This window comes from Cyprinodon variegatus, unplaced genomic scaffold (assembly GCF_000732505.1).
Source record: "Cyprinodon variegatus isolate N-32 unplaced genomic scaffold, C_variegatus-1.0 Scaffold1408, whole genome shotgun sequence".
NCBI lineage: Eukaryota > Metazoa > Chordata > Actinopteri > Cyprinodontiformes > Cyprinodontidae > Cyprinodon > Cyprinodon variegatus.
This window is the reverse complement of record NW_015151861.1, coordinates 3,749-21,940: the sequence shown is the minus strand read 5'-3', so window position 1 is coordinate 21,940 and position 18,192 is coordinate 3,749. Positions and strand designations below refer to the sequence as shown.

At 37.0% G+C, this 18,192-nt stretch overlaps 1 protein-coding gene across 1 annotated transcript in view; it reads right to left on the bottom strand.

Moving 5' to 3' along the window:
• The window catches only part of LOC107103269 (apical endosomal glycoprotein-like), a gene marked incomplete at its 5' end in the record, with an annotated part of 22,390 nt that overhangs the window by 1,040 nt on the left and 3,158 nt on the right, over window positions 1–18,192 (bottom strand). Inside the window, 20 exons of the mRNA XM_015402911.1 lie at window positions 3,902–3,964; window positions 4,072–4,235; window positions 6,343–6,442; window positions 6,528–6,652; window positions 7,268–7,393; window positions 7,488–7,637; window positions 9,586–9,676; window positions 9,750–9,877; window positions 9,951–10,088; window positions 10,183–10,399; window positions 12,574–12,701; window positions 12,802–12,936; window positions 13,346–13,450; window positions 13,537–13,645; window positions 14,547–14,692; window positions 14,767–14,904; window positions 14,994–15,086; window positions 17,073–17,189; window positions 17,313–17,403; window positions 17,809–17,964. Coding sequence (XP_015258397.1) covers window positions 3,902–3,964; window positions 4,072–4,235; window positions 6,343–6,442; window positions 6,528–6,652; window positions 7,268–7,393; window positions 7,488–7,637; window positions 9,586–9,676; window positions 9,750–9,877; window positions 9,951–10,088; window positions 10,183–10,399; window positions 12,574–12,701; window positions 12,802–12,936; window positions 13,346–13,450; window positions 13,537–13,645; window positions 14,547–14,692; window positions 14,767–14,904; window positions 14,994–15,086; window positions 17,073–17,189; window positions 17,313–17,403; window positions 17,809–17,964 — 2,520 coding nt within the window. The remainder of the gene's footprint in view (window positions 1–3,901; window positions 3,965–4,071; window positions 4,236–6,342; window positions 6,443–6,527; window positions 6,653–7,267; window positions 7,394–7,487; window positions 7,638–9,585; window positions 9,677–9,749; window positions 9,878–9,950; window positions 10,089–10,182; window positions 10,400–12,573; window positions 12,702–12,801; window positions 12,937–13,345; window positions 13,451–13,536; window positions 13,646–14,546; window positions 14,693–14,766; window positions 14,905–14,993; window positions 15,087–17,072; window positions 17,190–17,312; window positions 17,404–17,808; window positions 17,965–18,192) is intronic.

Below are 18,192 nucleotides of genomic sequence, written 5' to 3'. Positions count from 1 at the left end.
TGTGTTTTAATGAAACAATCATTTCATAGACATATGGTTCTATGGGCAAAAATAGGTATGTTCAACCCCACAGATGTTAAAAAGCTTTCCTTTCAAAGCCCTTCCAATTGATTTAAAATTATTTGGTTTCCTGACCCCCAATTTCCTGCCTTTAAGCCTGGAAATTTTCCATAGGCCTCGGATGAGGAAGTAGCGAATACCATCACAAAAATTAAATCAAATGTTGCTGCTTCATCCAGTGTCAATGTCAACTTTATTCATAAATCATTTAAACAAACCACAAATGAAAGATTCTGGCACTAATAATAGACCCCACAGCAACATGCTGTCACCACCATGCTTGACAATTCAAACATTTGTCATTTTAGTCCAACAGCTCAACTTTAAACATCTATGTTTTCTCTATCTCACCCTCTCTCTATCTCTCTATCTATCTATATTTAGATATATATCTAGATATATATTTTCAGAAAGAATTAGGCTTCACCATCACAGTCAATGTTAGAAACAGGTCTAGCCATAAACAGTAACTCTGGTCTTCCAGCAGTTTTTTAGTTTATTGTCGGTTTGAACTCAGGTGGTTCCAGGGTTGTTTCTAAAAACTTAAACCACTTTCTTTTCACCTACATTTTAAGAGTTTGGGTTCAACACTGAAGCATAATAGAGGTAAAATCATTGTATAGAACCAAAATCTCTACCTGCAAATTTCACCTTTTAACCTACGGTAAATCAAAAGCTAGATGGTGGAAACAGTTGCATGATTTAGAGTTTTCACAGAACACTGTGTCACTTTCAGGATAATTTACAACTGGTTCAGGAATGGATAAAGCAGGACATTCTTCTGAATCACTGAGCCAAACCCTGCTGGAAACCAACCAACAAGGAAACATTTCTAGCATTTCGAAAACACCTTTATGTATCACCAAATGTGTCACTAAAATTCTCAAGTCCACTCCATAGATCTGTCAAGATCAGCTAAACTGTTTGGGGGGTTTGGGACGAAGAGAAACATGAATAAATAGAACAGACTTCAAATTCTAGTAAGACCGTGGACCTTAAGGTGATCAAGCAAGAAAGAAGCCTTGGTTTGAAAATGGACACCTTCAAGCTTGACTAAAATGTGTACATTTTGAGCGCAGTGTTTTAAGGAATCGATGCCAGCCTCTAAATAAGAATTAGTTTGATGCTGTGGGTATATCTTTACTGATCCTAAACCAGTTCTGATGGGTGTTTAGGATCTTTTTTCTGTTGGAAGAACCAAATTTTAACTATTCTGACCAAAACTTTCCCCATTATGGGAAAGAAAATTGTTTAAAAAACACAAAAGAACCTGCAAAATGTTTGCCTTCCACAAACTAGTAGCTGTTTAAAAACCAGTGCTACTATGATCAGTGAATTCCGGTCACATCAGTACAGCCTGAGGCGGTTCCTTCAAGCACTAATGCAAATTGCTTCTTTTTTAACAGAGAGAAACTAAACGCCTTCAGGAGAAACATTCTATGTTCATAAAGGACAACGTTAGAGAACGTAATGACAGAAGAATGCTTAGAGGAATTCAACATAACAATTACTCTACTTATTGTAAAGCATGGAGGGAGCAGCATCATGCTAAGGTTATGTCTTGTTGCCAGTCTAGAATGTGATTTGCATAAAGCTGAAAAGCTGAAAAAAATAATTTAAAAAAAGGATTTTTGTATTTTTTTATCCTACTTAAACAGCCAAATGACTCAAATGTGTTTTCCACTTTGCCCATGATCACAAACAGGAAGTAAGAAGCTGTTTGATGGCTAGGAAATGTGTAAGAATGTGTAATATAGTTTTCACATTTACAAAAATACTGAGCACTCAAAATGTTCTCAGAGACTTTGATTTAATTAAACAGGCTCCCCAAGGACATTTGAACTGTCATAATTATGTATTATATATAATTATAAAGATAAAAATGGAACATATGCAGCAGATCCAGAACTGCAGCCTCTGACATGTTTAAGGCAACCAGAGAAAGACGTTAAAGAGAACATTTAAAACTTGTTTTTCGGGTTAAGCTTTCATCTCGCCTACAGATGCTTATGTTTAATTGGTTCAATTGGGAATTATTTTTAATTAGAGCAGATTGTATTTGCTGTAGAGGCAAAAAACTCTGACAACATTGCTTTCCTGTGATTCAGGAAAGCAATGTTCTTTAATAGCACTCATGTATTTCTGAATGTTTTCTGTTGATATTTTGTCCCGTTTTCTGACTATTTTTGTTTCCCTCCTGAATCCTTGAAAGTTAAAAGAATGAAGTCTGGCCAAGTCCCATTAAAATACTGAAAAATAGACTATTTTTATAGCTTTTAACCCCCTTTAATGGCACAATGATAAGCAAGACTCTGGAATTTTAAGAAGAAAATTTTAAAGCCGTTTCAAATTTCAAAGCCATCATAAAACAACCATTTGACCAAAAGACTTTAAGGCATGACTACATGCCCTCTTTCTTGTTTTGTAAGGTTCTACATATTTACCAAATTTCAAAAGAGCTAAACTGTACCTCAGTTTAGAGGAGACTGCAGAGAAACTTAAATATCTTTAATATACTCACTTTAAATTCAAGGTTGGTTCGAAAGTTTTATATTCACGTACAGATGAAAATATATTTTTTAGCATTAACTTTATGGAGTAATTTCAGATTTTCCTTTGTGAACATATTGCATTCGGCAAGCTGTTATTTATTGTTCAGTCTATATGTATTATTCAGAGGTCGGCAACCCGCGGCTCTTTAGCGCCCGCTTGCTCGAAAAAGATGGATGTTTTCGTTTGTTTGTTTTAATATGGTGTGCAGGAGGTGAAATAAACATTTGTTGTTTTTTCCAACACTTTCAAAAAGTGTTTAATAACTAAAATTAATAATTTAAACAATAAATGCAAACATTTCTGTGAACAAAGATTTGCTATCTAGCCTGCAACACAAATGACAGCGCGACGCGGTGCCAGGCAGGTGATGTTCATTTGCTGTCTGGAAAGCTGTACTAAGCGGAATTTGTTTCTGAATACACTTTGTGTTTACAAAATGACAATAAAAGTTGTCTAAGGCTAAGCCTAAGGTGGCTGAAGTAAACAAACCGGTGGGTGTGTCTCGGGCCATGGATCCCAAAGGGTAAAAAGGAAGATGGCCGATGAGAACAGAGGATTCAAAGAAGAAAGGACTGAATCATTTGCTTTTATTACCAATGCGGAAAAAGATTGTCTGCATGTTTGCTTTGTAATGAGAAGTTGTCAAATAGTAAAAAGCTTCTTTTGGAAAAGCATTTCCAGGGAAGGCGTGCTAAATATGCATCCGATCACCAAGGTGGGAAAAATTGCGTTTGCAGAACTTATTGATAAATTAGAGGAGAGCAAAGATAGATTAAAGAAGTGGATTGCATCTCCAACTTCCACTACTGCTGCTAGTTTTGTTGCAAGGATGGAAAACCGTTCACAGATCCAACAGGTAGCACTCTGATGCATGTATGTGAACCCCCTCTAAAAATCCTAAAAATAAAAATAACACCACAAATCTGATTTCTTTATTCTTTTTCTATAACTTCATTAATACAACAAAACCTAATATGTCAATATTGTAATTCAATTTAAAATTAAAGCACCAAATATTGTACAGCAGAGTAGTCACATGATGTGACATTTAATAATGAACACGTATTATATATTTAAGCCGACATAGTCCTTGTTTTTATAGTGGGCTAAAACACTTAGATAGATTTGTTTTTTTCTTTTTTTGATCTAATGTGGCTCTTTGAGCAGATTGGGTTGCTGACCCCTTATCTAATTAATAGACGCTGCCCTCTTGTGGTGAGAGATAAATGCAACAACTGAGCAAATAAAGTGTCTCCATGGAGATAAAACATGTTAGAGTAAAACTCACAGAGATGTTGTTGAATCCTGCAGCCATTGGATGGTTTTGTACTGGAGGAATTGTCACACGATCCTCCTAAGATGCAGTTTAGTATCACTTAAACAAGTTTTCAATAAGAGAATGTGAGAAATGTTGAAAAGAAGGGATATTCTGGAGCATCTGAGGATGTTTTCACTCACGGTGGGTTCTGAATCATATCCTTCATTACTGAAGCCGGTAGGGACAGGTGAAACATGATTGGTTCGCAGGTAGAAGACGAGCAGGGCCACCAACGTGCCGATCAGCAGCAGGACCACGATCACAGAGGCTGCAATTCCACCGGTGTTGTCTGGCAGCTTTGTGGCTGAAGCACAGATAGAACTAGGCCATCTTAGGTTCTGCAGAAGATCTTACCGCCACATCGATGTAATGGATTCATATAAAAGCTACCAACAAAAATTTTGGTATTCTGTTTATGAAAGACATTCATTTGAAAACATTCAGGATTATTCACACACATATTTTCACTCAGGAATGTAAATTGCAAAGATGAAGGAAAATTACTCATGTTTAAACCTTTTTTTTTTATTTTCTTTCCCCTGAAACCCTTAAAGACCCCTTATTAGCAAACAGTCCAGCTGTTCTTTGAAGGTCTCAGAGGTTCATTAGATGACAATAGCAGTCATGGAAACCAAAGAATGCAGCCAACAGGTCAAGGAGAAGGCTGAGGAGAATTTCAGTTTGATGGACCAACTGCAGACCAACCAAGACAAGGAAGCCCTTAACTAACTTATCAAGAAAGTGTTTTTTTTTTTAAATATATTTTAAGCCAAGATCTCAGGAGAGCAGGATTATCTGTTAACAGGAAAACCACTATTCGTGCATTACATAAAACTGATCTTGATGAGAAAAAAAAACTGCCACTAAAGTCCTGAAGCCTTGCAGGGGACACAGCAAACATGTGGAAGAAGTCGCTGTGATTAGAGGAGATTTCTAGGGTTAAATGCAAACTGCTATCTTGGCCAAAATCTAGCAGATTACATCTCCTTGCTAATTACGTCCCCTTAGTAAAGCATGGGGGGGCATAGTGATGGTAAAGGGAGGTCCCTGCTAAACTTCCCATTGGAGAAAATGGGAGGATAGATGGAGCTTAAAACGGGGCAATCCTGGAAGAAGCCCTGTCAGAAACATCAAAATGCAATCATACAGCCAGAGCGACGATGTAAGGCCTTAGATCAGTAACACTGGAGGTATGAGAGGAGCGCAAGGCATTTTAAAAATATTAGACCTCTAGAATTATGCTTAATAATAAAAAAAATCAATGTGTGGTGCTCTAATTATCCACAATTTTAGATATTTTCTTCTCTATAATCATCTGTACCTTTTGTGCTAAGATCTCTTTGTATGTCTGATATCGGGCCAATGAATGCATTGTTATTAATGAACTCACAGTAAGCAGACAGACACAGATGGACTTCAGGATGCAGACAAAGTGAGTTATTTGCCCTTTCTACAAAAAATGCCCACAATTTGTTGGATGAATGTAAACAGAGAGGCAGCCTAGATGCAGAAGATGATCTCAGACTGACTTGGCTCTTTCTGTCTCCAACATTTCTAATATAACGGTTATGCTAAGCAGTTACGATTGTACTTACAGTTGTTGATGTCAGATTTTTTTTTTTATTACCATTTATATTATTACGATTGTTAAGATTCTGTTTACTGAAACCACTTTGCTCTGAACAGTTCAGATTATTTGTTTCTGTGTGGAACAGTTCTCATTTCGGTGAAATTTATTACTATAAAAAAAACTATTTTATTTCATATACCTGAAACTTGAATGTCTGTAGTTTTGGAAGTAAAGACATTGTAAACAACATTTAGATAATATATAATAAGCAGCTGTGTCTTTATTGCAAACTGTTTTAGTAGCAAAATAGGTACATATTGCTGTATTATATTGTTTGATATTTTGATGGTTCTTAAGGATCGGCTTAGTTTTGAGGAGGCATAGATCGAAGCACATTGAGCTGTTAGAGTGGCCTAGTCAAAGTCAAGATCTGAATCCATGAGAGACCCTGGGGTACCAGTGGAAAACTGCTGTTAACAGAACGGATCCAATCTGACTGTTTGGGGCCATTTTAAATTAAATAAAAGAAATCCATACATGCAAAACTGGTGGGGTCATAACCCAAAGGACGTATGAGTCTCACTGCAGGGGAGATCTTCTCTTGTTTTCAAACAAAACTCTAAGGAGACTACAGAACATCTGGATTGATACTGAGATTAATTTAAAAAACAAGAATCCTTAAGAGTTGTCCTGGATTTATTTAGGGAATCCAGAGTAAATTGGACTGAACTTGTGTTTTTGTGGTTTGTATATGCAGAACGACTTTAGTTTGAACATGTAGTCTGCATCTGAGGGGAAAAAAACCATATAAATCCAGGTAATTTGGGGTCTTCAGTCTTACTCGGTTTTGTGACTCGGGTGGCGCAGTCAAAGCCAACGGTGTACTCGATGTCATCCAGAGCGACAAAACCCGCTGTTCCTTTGATCCCTTCAAAGACTATCTGTTAACAGGAAGCAGCTTTTTAGTCCGGGCAGACTCAGGATGAAAGTTTGAAGATTTCTGAAAAGTTCCCTGGAGCGTCTGACCTGGTACTCCTCAGCAGACGTGATGTTTACTTCAAAAAGTTTCCAAGGTCCCCCAAGTTCGGTCACTCTCAGCAGCTCATTGGTTAGACCTCCGGACAGTCTCCAGATTCTCAGCTGGCAGTCAGCTGCCGAAATTCAACATGAAGCATCAAAAACGCACTCAAAAGGATATCTAAACACAATTTCTGAAATGTATGTATTTTTTCTTTATGTAAAAAAACTTCTATTAACTTTTTTTATTAAATAATTTCAACACAGAACTATTAAATACATCTCACATGAGGCATTTGTAATATAAATCTTATTTATTTGAAACACATAATCATCAGGTTCAGGTATTTCATACTATTAAAGTATACTTAGTCAGGAATAATGCTAATGAGTGGATTTATTTCAAATACATCCAGTTTTTGTTTCATTTTTATAAAGGTAACAGTGATTATTATGCAATTTAAACAGTTAAAGTTTATATATTTGAAATAAATACACTCATTATTATTATTTTGAGTAAGTATACTATATTAAAAGTAAACCTATAAAACTGATGATTATGTATTTCAAATAAATAAGCTTTACTATACAAATGAATATTAATAATGTAAGGTTTAATTAAAAGTTTTGTGTCAAATTTATCTAAAAATAAATGGGAATATTTTATTTAATGGAAATTTGGGTGAAATATTTTTGTGAGCGCCAAAGATCACGATTCTATGGTCCGTTTTTGGGGCCACCGGGCTTACATGAGTGGGGTTTGTAGGCCCAGAACCTCAGACAGGTGGCCTGAGTCGCAGGCAGGTGGGGGCTCAGGATCCAGGCGTTTTGATTTGCTGCGGTCCTGTTGCTGCTGGGAAAAAAGAGGAAATGACCTGGGAAAAAAGAAAAAGGAAAGACTTGATTAGAACCAGAACAGAAACTCTTAACAATTACAGCAGCTGCAGATTTTGTCTCTGTGACGCCCACCTTTCTCTGTGCCCAGAGTGTGGTCTTCAGGCGGGACGGGATAGTGCTCTTCTGTCTCCCGACTGGTCAAATCCCAGTCCAGTTTGTCTCTTTCGCTGTCTTGAATGTTGTTCCAAATGCACATCCCATTTTCCATGCTGCACGTAGCACCTATGGTTTTAAAAGAAAAGCATATCTACTATAGGAACTAGTGTTGCTCTAATGCCATTTTTTGGCCCCGATACCTGCCTGTGCAGTATTGGCCGATACCGGTACCATACCGATACCATCTATTTGAAATTGATGTGTGTGTGTATATATGAAGAACTGAATACTACTTGCCATCATGGCTTTGTCAAGCTGCTGCCTACCTTTGTGAAGCAGGAAAAAGACTAATACAAAATGAATCCAGTAGAACTTTTTATTGCCTACCTGTAATCGGTGAGAATAGTTGAATAAATTTTGGCTCTCAAAACGGTATCGGTGCCCTATTTGTTGGTACTCGCCGATACCGATACCACCATATCAGTGCTGGATCGGGGCCCCTCCCGATACTGGTTTCGGTGCAGCACTAATAGAAACTGACTATTATACAGCAGCATCGCAATAAATTCACTAAAAGATGATTTTACTTTATTGTTATAAATCAAACATGACAGTTATTCTACAGGGAGGGGCAATGACAAACTCTACAAACAGAGTAAGCTGCAAAAAGGCCATTTCTATAGTAATCATAGGCAGTCCAGTCCAAGTGTAATTAGTGGAAATTTGAGTGGAAAGTAAAAAGGCTGCAAAATCTGTAGACAAATAAGGGAAACCATCATGTTGAGACAATAGTGAGGCAAAGCCCACAGAAATATGAATCACAGAAAATAATGTGAATGTACTTCCGTAAAAATTCAAAAAATATCCACTGGACTTGGTTTTCAAGATTTGAAGACGTTTCGCCACCTCTCCAGGAAGCTTTCTCAATTCAAATGTCTGGATCCGCAGTGAGTTTGAGTCCACCTATTTTCTTTATCCAGAATAATGTCCATATTCTGGATAAAGAAAATAGGTGGTTTGAGAGGGGCGTGAAGGAAGCCATCTATGTTAAGAGAGAAAAAACAACTTTAAACAGAGGTGGTGGACTCAGATTCCAGCTTCCAAAACCATACAATTCAATCATAGACATGATCCCTTCCAGATATCACCAAACCCCCCACCCTATCACAGAGGAACGAGGGACCCACCCGCCCCAGCCGGTGAACAATACCTCCTTAACGACCAACTCTTAACAATCATAGACAGGTTTCAGGTATTACAGGAGACAATCCCCCCCTTAATGGCAATCCCCCCTTTAACGACCGACCCCTAGAATCATAGACAGGTTCAGACATTACAGGCTAACGATGGAACTAACGACCCATTCATCGGTTACCATTGCATGTTTCCAAGCGATACAAGGCGTTGTCTATATAAGACTGAAACTCACTGCGGATCCAGACATTTGAATTGAGAAAGCTTCCTGGAGAGGTGGCGAAACGTCTTCAAATCTTGAAAACCAAGTCCAGTGGATATTTTTTGAATTTTTACGGAATGACTAGGACCTGGATGACTGAGAACCTTCATCAGCAATGTGAATGTACCAAACTATATGCACTCAGTATTACCTTTTGCTTAAAATACTCCATTAGTTTCTTTGATAAAACAGACTTTAAAGGAAAATGATGCTTAATTTTTCTACTGGTATGCGGAGTGTAGAAAAGAAAAGAGGTTCCTGTGGATTTGTGCTGTTTTAGGATAAAATATTTGTGTGCATTTATATCCATTTTTCATCCTCCAGTTGCCCCTTCGTTTCAGTTTGATGTTTTGTTTGTTCTTTCGTAAGGTTATCTTAGGATGGTGGATTTTATTCTGAAATTTACCGGGTATCTTTCTCGTCAGGCGCCTGAATCTGCACGGCTTCTAATTTTCATATTTTTTGAGCCGGACCCAACTGGACCAAGGCTAATGTATAAAGACTTGTATGAAATATTTGGGTTCCCTTTTTATTTGCCCTTTAAACTGCAAATAAGATTTGTTTTTCATGTTATAAAAAACTGAAGAAATTGAAAATGAATTAAAGGTAAAAACAAACCATAATCTTCACATGGATGAGCTAAGACTGAGATGTCATCAACAGCAGCGTGGGAACTTTTGCCTCCTGACCCGGTCACCTCAAACTCCAGCTGTGGAGGAATATTAACTGAATTTTAAGCCGAATATTGGGAAAAGTACTCTTTAACTTGTTTTGAATCTTACCTGCCAGTCCACAAGGCCGCTGGAGATGTTGCCTTGGCCATGGCGCCACTCGTCTCCCTGATTGAGGTTGGCTGAGAAGATCTGTACTCTCTCCCCCTTCTCGGGTTTCATGTATACCCTAAGGTAGCCTGAAAGGAACCACTACTGAGGCTATCTGGCAGAAGTGAGATAGAGTAGAGCAGGCATAGAAAAGCTGCTCACCTGGGTTCTCTTCTTTCATATGATACCAGAAAGTTACACATTCGGTTTTGGTTGTTCCTGAACGGACAGGAGAGACGAGGACAGCAGTGCTACTGGCTGGAAGAACATCTCTGTCGGTGTTGACCATCATGTAATAACCTGGAAATAACATAGAGAGTAGGGCGGTTTAAAACCTTTGCTTTCTGCATGATGTTCAGACTTTTTTATTCAACAAAAGGGTTTTTTTTCTGACCCAGCTCAGTTCCCAGAGTGTGGTCCAGTTTGGGTCCGCTGGCCGTACTGCTGTGCCCGTTTCGATGAAGCCACTTAACTGTGCCGTAGCTGCTGTACCCACACATCTGTGCTTCAAAGGAGCACTTTCTGGGCATGGCACACAGGCCGTCCAGGAAAGTCACATCGTCAATGGCCACCTGGCCGTCGAAACCGGATCGAACTGCCTCAAACATCAGCTGTTGGGGGATGACAGTTATTAGAGAAGGTTGTCTGTGCAGCCTTGATTCTTTCCAGTCTGTTTTTTAATGGAAATGTTCTTACAGGTGGAACAGATTCAGGAGGTCTTACTAAGCTGGAACTATGGCATAAATTAACCTTACCCCAAATAAACATGTAATATTTCCCTGTTGACTCTACAGTACTATAGGCCATTACAGATTAATCTACCAGCAAAGCAACAGGCTGGAGAAGGAGCCAGTTTATTTCTGGCTGCATCTACATAAGTAGTTATTTTAGTTGCACCTGAAGTTATTTAATTTATACTGCAATTTCATTTTATTTGAAAAAAAATTACAAACTTGCTTTTTTTTTTTTAATAAATAAAACCTGAAGAGGTTCATTGCCCCAAAACTTTAGTTTTTCAGCTGGTTCCTAAAAAAACAAAACCAAACAAACGAAAAAAAAAAAAAAAATGCTGCTTTTTAATGACAATCGTAATTTGAACATCTTTAAAGCCTTCATGACCAACATCATTAGTATTTATTAGAGGCAAAGGCAGCTTATTTATGAAGCTTTTTATGCACAAGACAATGAAAAATGCTTTATAGCTGAAAATCTCAAAGACTTTCTTTATTACAAAATGATTTAATAATAAAGCTTAAAGTTCTGCACTGTGTTAAAGACAAAGATGGTAAAATCTGGATATCAAACCTACTTATTTCTTATCCAGAGACCACAGATTAAACAGGTCTCTGAGATCCTGATGGTTCGTGCTTTAAAGCCAATCAGAAAAGTATTTCAGCCAAATACTGTGCCTATAATGGCTGAAAGGAGTGATGGATGCTGAGCTTTTAAAACATGAACCCTTTTTTTATTTAATCTGCCTCGATCAAACAAGATGGAGCACCAGATGGGAGTGTAGCGTACCCAAACACCCACAAAACTGTTTTTGGATAAATCCATAGAGGAATAGAACAAACTCTAATTAAGAAAGCTACGGATTTACAAGCTGTATCAGAGGAAAAATAAATCACCAAAGATCAAATATAGGATCAATATGATCCTCATGAGGTTAACCTTTATCTGTTTATTTGGAAACTGTATGCATGTGTTGTAATATTGGATTTTGGATGGTATTATATCAACATAATATAAATAAGCTTTTACTCTTATCTTTGTACTAAAATCTTTATCTCATTTGTTTGTTTTTTTTGGATCTCTTTAGCTGCCAGATGGACAGCAGATGGCAATCATTAAACTGTTACAGTTTAATGCATTTCTGTACATTGATCAAATACTGTCACTGCTTGCTGCAAAATATAATATAAAATAATATTAACTAATATTATTTCAAGGCTGCACTTTAAAAAATGAAAATGTCTAGAGCTGTTTTAAACGAAAATTCTTTTTGTTTACACTCATGTATACAAAATGACAAAATAAATCTGTCTAAGTCTCTAAAATAGATGACAGATATGGGGTCCCTCCTGAAGCTTTCCAAGTAGCCAAATGTGGTTGAGATTGATTTGTTTGACCTTAAACAGGCTGTTCTTCTAGAAAACCCTCAACTCTTGGCTTAAAATTATTAGTTTTCCAAAAACAAAGTGGACAAGGGTTCCAAAGCCAAGTAAATGACTTGTTCCTACTTATCAGAGACACTCAATAACAGTTATTTGATTTTCTTTGTCACATAACCGGGTTTGATTGGAAGATTCCATCTGGTTTGTCCAGCTTTGCTTTAAAGACGCATTTGAAGACAGATTTAAGTTTTTAATTTCCCTTTGGGGTCAACTCTTTAATCTCTAATCTAGTCTCTGCATCATACTAAAAAAAACAACATATTTGCACTAACAACATGGTTGATTTAAAAAAAAAAATAATCCATTTAAATCGAACACAACTCATTGTTCTACTGCATTTTGCACCATATTTATTTATTTGCACTACACTGAACCTTTCCGTATCTATGCCTTTTGCACTATGGCTTTTAAACTGTATTAATTTTCTCCTACACTGTTTACATTCTTTGATCACTGCTGCACTTTATAAATGGTAATATTAATTTCAATTCAATGTTGTAAGTTGTATACAATCACATTTGCATTTGTCTTAGTCTATTTTTCAACTAAATTGAATTGAGAAAAACATATAAAACATGTTTTCCACAGCTGTGCATTTACTCTTTTGATACCTGAAAGTCTGTGAGTTGATGCGGTACGGGGCAGTGCGCTTCGTGCCACACATTGCCATGAGCCCCACTGCGGGTCCACAGTATAACCTCATAGCCAAGGCCGTCTATCAGCTTTACATTCAGAGCTCCTGGATGAGATCAGGAAGATCGACTCATTAGTTTGTATCTGATCAGGAGTCAATGCTTCATTCGTGATCAGAGCAATAGATTAGCTCCAGGTTTGATCACCTGCGTCTGGCCCATAGAGCTTGTAGAAGAAGGTCAGACACATCTCTGTTGGTGCTGGAGGCTGTAGGAATGACACCAAGCGTCCAGAAGCTCCAAGTAGTGATGGACTCCACATGTCCACGACAAGACTGCTGCCTGATGATCAACGACAGGAAGATGGACACAGATTCCTCTCAATAAGTGATGATAGATTTGAAAAGTGAAACTTAGACATTATTCAATAGACAAAACACAATTCAGTTTCAGGTGAGAACAATAATAAAATATTTGAACCAAATAATGTTTTTAGCTATTTCAGATTCCATGTTCATTCTCTAAAGAAAGATTTGCTCAGTAGAGCTAAAGTTTCTTTAATTATTAAAAAGTTATCAAAATTTTTTAAATGGTCTATTTTAACTGATTGTTGGCATGAAAGGATTATTGTTGTATCGAACAGTTTCATTTCTTTAGATCTGAAAGTTTTCTACAAGTAGCAAAACCTGAAATTATCAGTGTGGGAAACAAAGAGAAAAAAAAAAGGTTACAAAAAGTTGATTTTTCTCACCTATTCCAATAGTGTGATCCATCCCAGTAACCAAAGACCAGTCAAAGTTGTCACTGTTGTCCTGATACCAACTGCACAGTCCTTCCTCAAAGTTACAGGACAGTCCTGGTATCAAAAAAACGTTCAATTTAAAACATTTAAAATACAAAAAAAACAATTTTCTTTTTTTTACTAATAGTGCTAATATTTACCTGTTGGTGTAGCTGGATAATAGTCAGTGTGGCAGTTGATGAAGTGAACGTTCCTCACTTTGATCCATGCATACGGCTGAGTTTTTACAGCCCAGGCTTCAAATGCCAACTGATTAAAAGAAGCAAAAATGTTGGATATGCAGCATCATCAAAAGTCAGTTCTTTGATATGTAAAACATCGCACTAGAGTACACAAAATTGTACTTAACTAAAAGTAACACTACTTCAATATATTTTTACTCAAAATGTAATGAGAAGTAGCCGTTCAATAAATTACTAAAGTGAAAGTAAAAAAGTATTTGGTAAAAAGGCGACTCAACTAATTAGCAACTAATCATAACATCTGATCTGCTTTAAATTATGCAATAAAGACGGGTGAAAATGCAAAGTTATCTGCAATTTGTGGTATTTTAACAACTATATTTAATAAAAAAACAACATAATTGGCAGAAAAATGACAAAAATAACAATTCCAGGCTGAAACCAAACCTACCAAATTTCATGGTAGGTTGAAGTGTGTACAAAAAAGGAGCCCTTATTTTGACAAAAAAATTAACTGTGTCTTCTTCTAAAACACTGTTTTAAAAACAAACTTGTTCTTTATTTATTGAAATCACAAATGATGGATAGAGCAGCCAAATATTTTACTTTTTTTATTTTCATTAGAACATTATTCAAGTAAAGTCATGAAACGACTTCTACTGTAAATGTATATTTTTGCAAAGAAGTTACTTAATGAGTAAATTTAACTTGTTACTACCCAACTCTGTTTTTACCAGTCATATAACTGATGTTTTCCTTTTAAGAGCTCATAAACAAGCTTATCTGGGAAATAAAAAGCATCCAATAACCCAGCTGTGCAGAAAATTATTTAAGTACTTTTATAAAATGTATTTAATCTCTGGTTTCATCTGTATGGAAAAGGTTAGACAAAAAAAAAGCGTTTTGAGGCCTAAATGGTTTGAAAATTGGATCAGAGAAAATGCAATAACTAAGTTGTAAAAACATACTTGGAAACGATGTTTTCTATGCCCAATAAGAATGTTAGCTTGTTGCCAGGACTCCTCCTTTTCCTCTGCTCCTGTTTTTCCGCTGAACTCCCACAGTTTAGGACTTGGCCCCAGCAGGCTGTCGATCACTCTGAGCGAAAGCTCACCTTTATCAAAAAGATGTAATCACTGTTGTGTATAGAAAAATCAAAAACCTTTCAGACATTGGGTTGGAAATTACCGATGTGATCCAAACTCCCGGTGAGAGCGAAGTCAAAGCTTAGAGAACAGACTGGACCTGTAGGGCCCAGGAGGGGCGTCCGAGTCTGGGCTTCGGTCAGCTGCTGACCTGAAGCCTCAGCTACATACAGGTACTCTTCTTTTGTAGAAGTAAATAAAAAAAAAAACACATTACATATTAGTGGACAAATAGGCAGCATCAATTAATTAATTAATTATAATTTTTACCTTTAGCTGTAGCATTTTTATGGAGCACCCAGCCTTGACTCCCAACACTGGCGTCAGTCCAGCCAGAGCTTCCCTCAACATAGGAGAAATCTCCTGCAGCAATCACACATGAAGACATCACACATGAAGTGCATCCTTTAAACCCTTACAGACAAGATTCAAACCAAATGTGCACATTTAGGCCTTTATCTGACTTGTATTTCTAATCAGATCCTTAATATTGGGAACAGAAATGCTCCTGCTTTCTTCAGTAGATGTCCTCATCAGCTGGTGTGTGCTTAAGTTTTGTTCCCCCCAATTAAAGAAAAAAAAAGTGCTAAATATGTCATGATTTCGTCGCTTATTTCTGGCTTAATTATTCATTTCATTCACCTGTCTAACTCTGCCTGGTTTCTCATCACTGCTCTTCTGATCCACCTGCTCCTGCCTCTATTTAAGCTGCTTGCATCCAGTCATCAGAGCAAGATTATTCTTGCTTTCTCTCTAGTCAGTGGTGAGAGTGTTTTTAGAGTTTCTTGGTGTTTCTTGTAATTCCCCTCAGGCACGACAAGCACAAATGGATTTCTTGAACTGATTTAATGAAGCCTCCAAATCTTCATTAGCACCGTGAAAACTCGTTGGCTGCATGCCACAATAAGGGAATTATCCGTGAATTAAAATGTGATTGTCCTTGATGCTGTCCTTGGTTTTTACTCAACAAACTTCAGCTTATAATGTTTGTGAGTAATGTGAAAAACCTCCGTTGATTTCCATGAAAGACGGGAGTTGGAGTTTGTTTCCATGGTAACCCAAGACGGACGTTGGTGAAATAACGTCTTCTCAAAACAGCGCAAGAACAAGCTTGTAGATATAATCATGAGAATAATCATAAATAAATCAAACCATGTGTCACTCAGTAAAACAATATAAAGATACAATCATATTTACAATAATTAATATGAAATGTAAATAACTATATATACATATATCAATATCAATGAAATATATCAATAAACTGTTTGCATCATCATGGATACATTTACATTTCTGATTTCCTGATCCTGACCTGTTCTGCCTCTCAACCACTGAGCCTGCCTGTTCCTGTTCTGATTTGTTTGCCTGACCTGGCTTTGAGCTCCTGCTTGTTCTCTGGGGCTGCATCATCTGGTACGCTCTGGGCGGCGCCCGCTCTACTTTTTGGCAGCCCACCGCCTGGAACCTACCTTGTTCTCTAGGCCTAGACTGAACTTGTAAACCAGGGTTACGTGGTCACTAACCTATGTTTCCTTTTGCAGAGTTTCCTGTGATAAACGCCCTAACCAATGCTACTCTGATTCCTGTGGTTTTAATTAAAAGCTTTTTTTCCCCCCACATTTCTTGCCTGAAAACTGGGTCCTTTGTTCTAAGTTGTGACAAAATACTTGAAATTCAGAGAAAGGTTCCTTCCTACTAAACAAAGAGCTAGAATGACGATACAATGTGCCACCTCAAACTATATTAATGAGTTGGAAAAAAAACTGCCTGCACTATCTAAATCTGATCAAATGAAAGAAATTGGTTGCATTAATCATATCACCTTGAATTCCCTTTCCGAGCAGTAAATGAAATCAATTTAAGTACATTAAAATAAATCAATTTAAAGGGACCAAAGACCTTTTCTTTTCAAAAAACCTTAAACTAAAGACATTAAAACCCTTCATCCATTTTGCATTGGTTATACTCTGAAAACAATGTATAACCTACCAAATTTCCTTTAATGAATAACATAATAAAGATAAGAGGAAGAAAAATAGATATTTCCAAGTTTAATGAGCAGGACGGACTTGGAACGAATTTGTGGCTTTAGGAGCAATAATGCCATCATTAATGGAGCAATTAAAAGAACAAAAGCACCACATCAGGAAACATTGGAAGAAGATTAATACATACTGTAGATATAGAATTAAAGTCTTGTTTTTGGGCAAAAAAGAAAAACAAAATTGCAGATGCTTTTAGCTTTTTAGTGTTGAAAACACACGTTCAAGCAAATAACCTTATTGTTTAAATGAATGGCTGAGACTTATTTTGTCTGATGCTTTTTTTTTGTTGAAAGAAACTCACCGCATTTGGCTTCATCTTCTGCTTCAGCACAGTCTGCATTAAAATCACACATCTTCTCTGGATCATCAATGCAAGGATCCTTTGGAGGTTTGGGTATGGTTTCAAGGGTGTTGTTCTCTACTCAGGAAAATAAACAAAAGAAAAAAAAATAAAATAAAAGAAAAGTGTTTTTTGATGTAGTTGTTTAAACTTTGTACCTAAGATATATTTTTGGAAATGTCAACGACAAGCATACTGTACCAGATGACCGGCGGCATTCAGGAGACAACACGATGCTGTCAACACCAATGCCTCCATAAGCAAAGTCTCTGATAGCGGCCATTATCAGAATCTGTGGAGATTTAGCAGAACAAAAGAAAACAGGGTCATCTTTTTATTTATAATAATCCGACCTGAATGATCAAAAATGCAGAAAATATCCATAGAAAATACATAACGTTAGTAGGATCAATATATCCAAACTTAAATGTAAAAACTTAAATGTAAAAATATAAAATAATGTTATTTACAGAATATTGATTTGAAATGTAAATAACTGTAACTTCTATGTAAAGCACATATTATAGAAAGAAATAGAATAAATTTAAATGTCTGGATTACTACATGTAACCCCTTGCAGTAGATTTTCACCAAAGCAGATGATCTGCGTTTATATTTGAACAATATTATTGTTAACAACTTTTGTCGTTTGACTACTATTCACCATGGGCAATACGTGAGCTACGTCTTAATCTACCTGGAAGGTTGAGTTCGACACGATCTCCACCTCTGCCTTCGCCCAGAGATCCCCTAAAGCTCCGCCTCTTTCCCAGGCTGGGTAAAGTAGGCGTTGAGCAACCAGCACCGTCAAGCCGCCGGACCTCGGCCCAAACTGGTGAGTGTACATGACCATCTAAAGCAAACAAAGGAGCAATTCCTGGTAATACCTTTTAAAATGATAAAACTTAAATCATTGGAGAATTTTAACTACAGAAACGCAGCTCTGATGATGTAGCACATTTTATTGTTTTATGCTCCAATTTCTAAGGTCTGATAAGGATGAAAATATTTTACTTTCAGACGTTATAGCCTAAAACATCCATCCATCCATCCATCCATCCATCCATCCATCCATCCATCC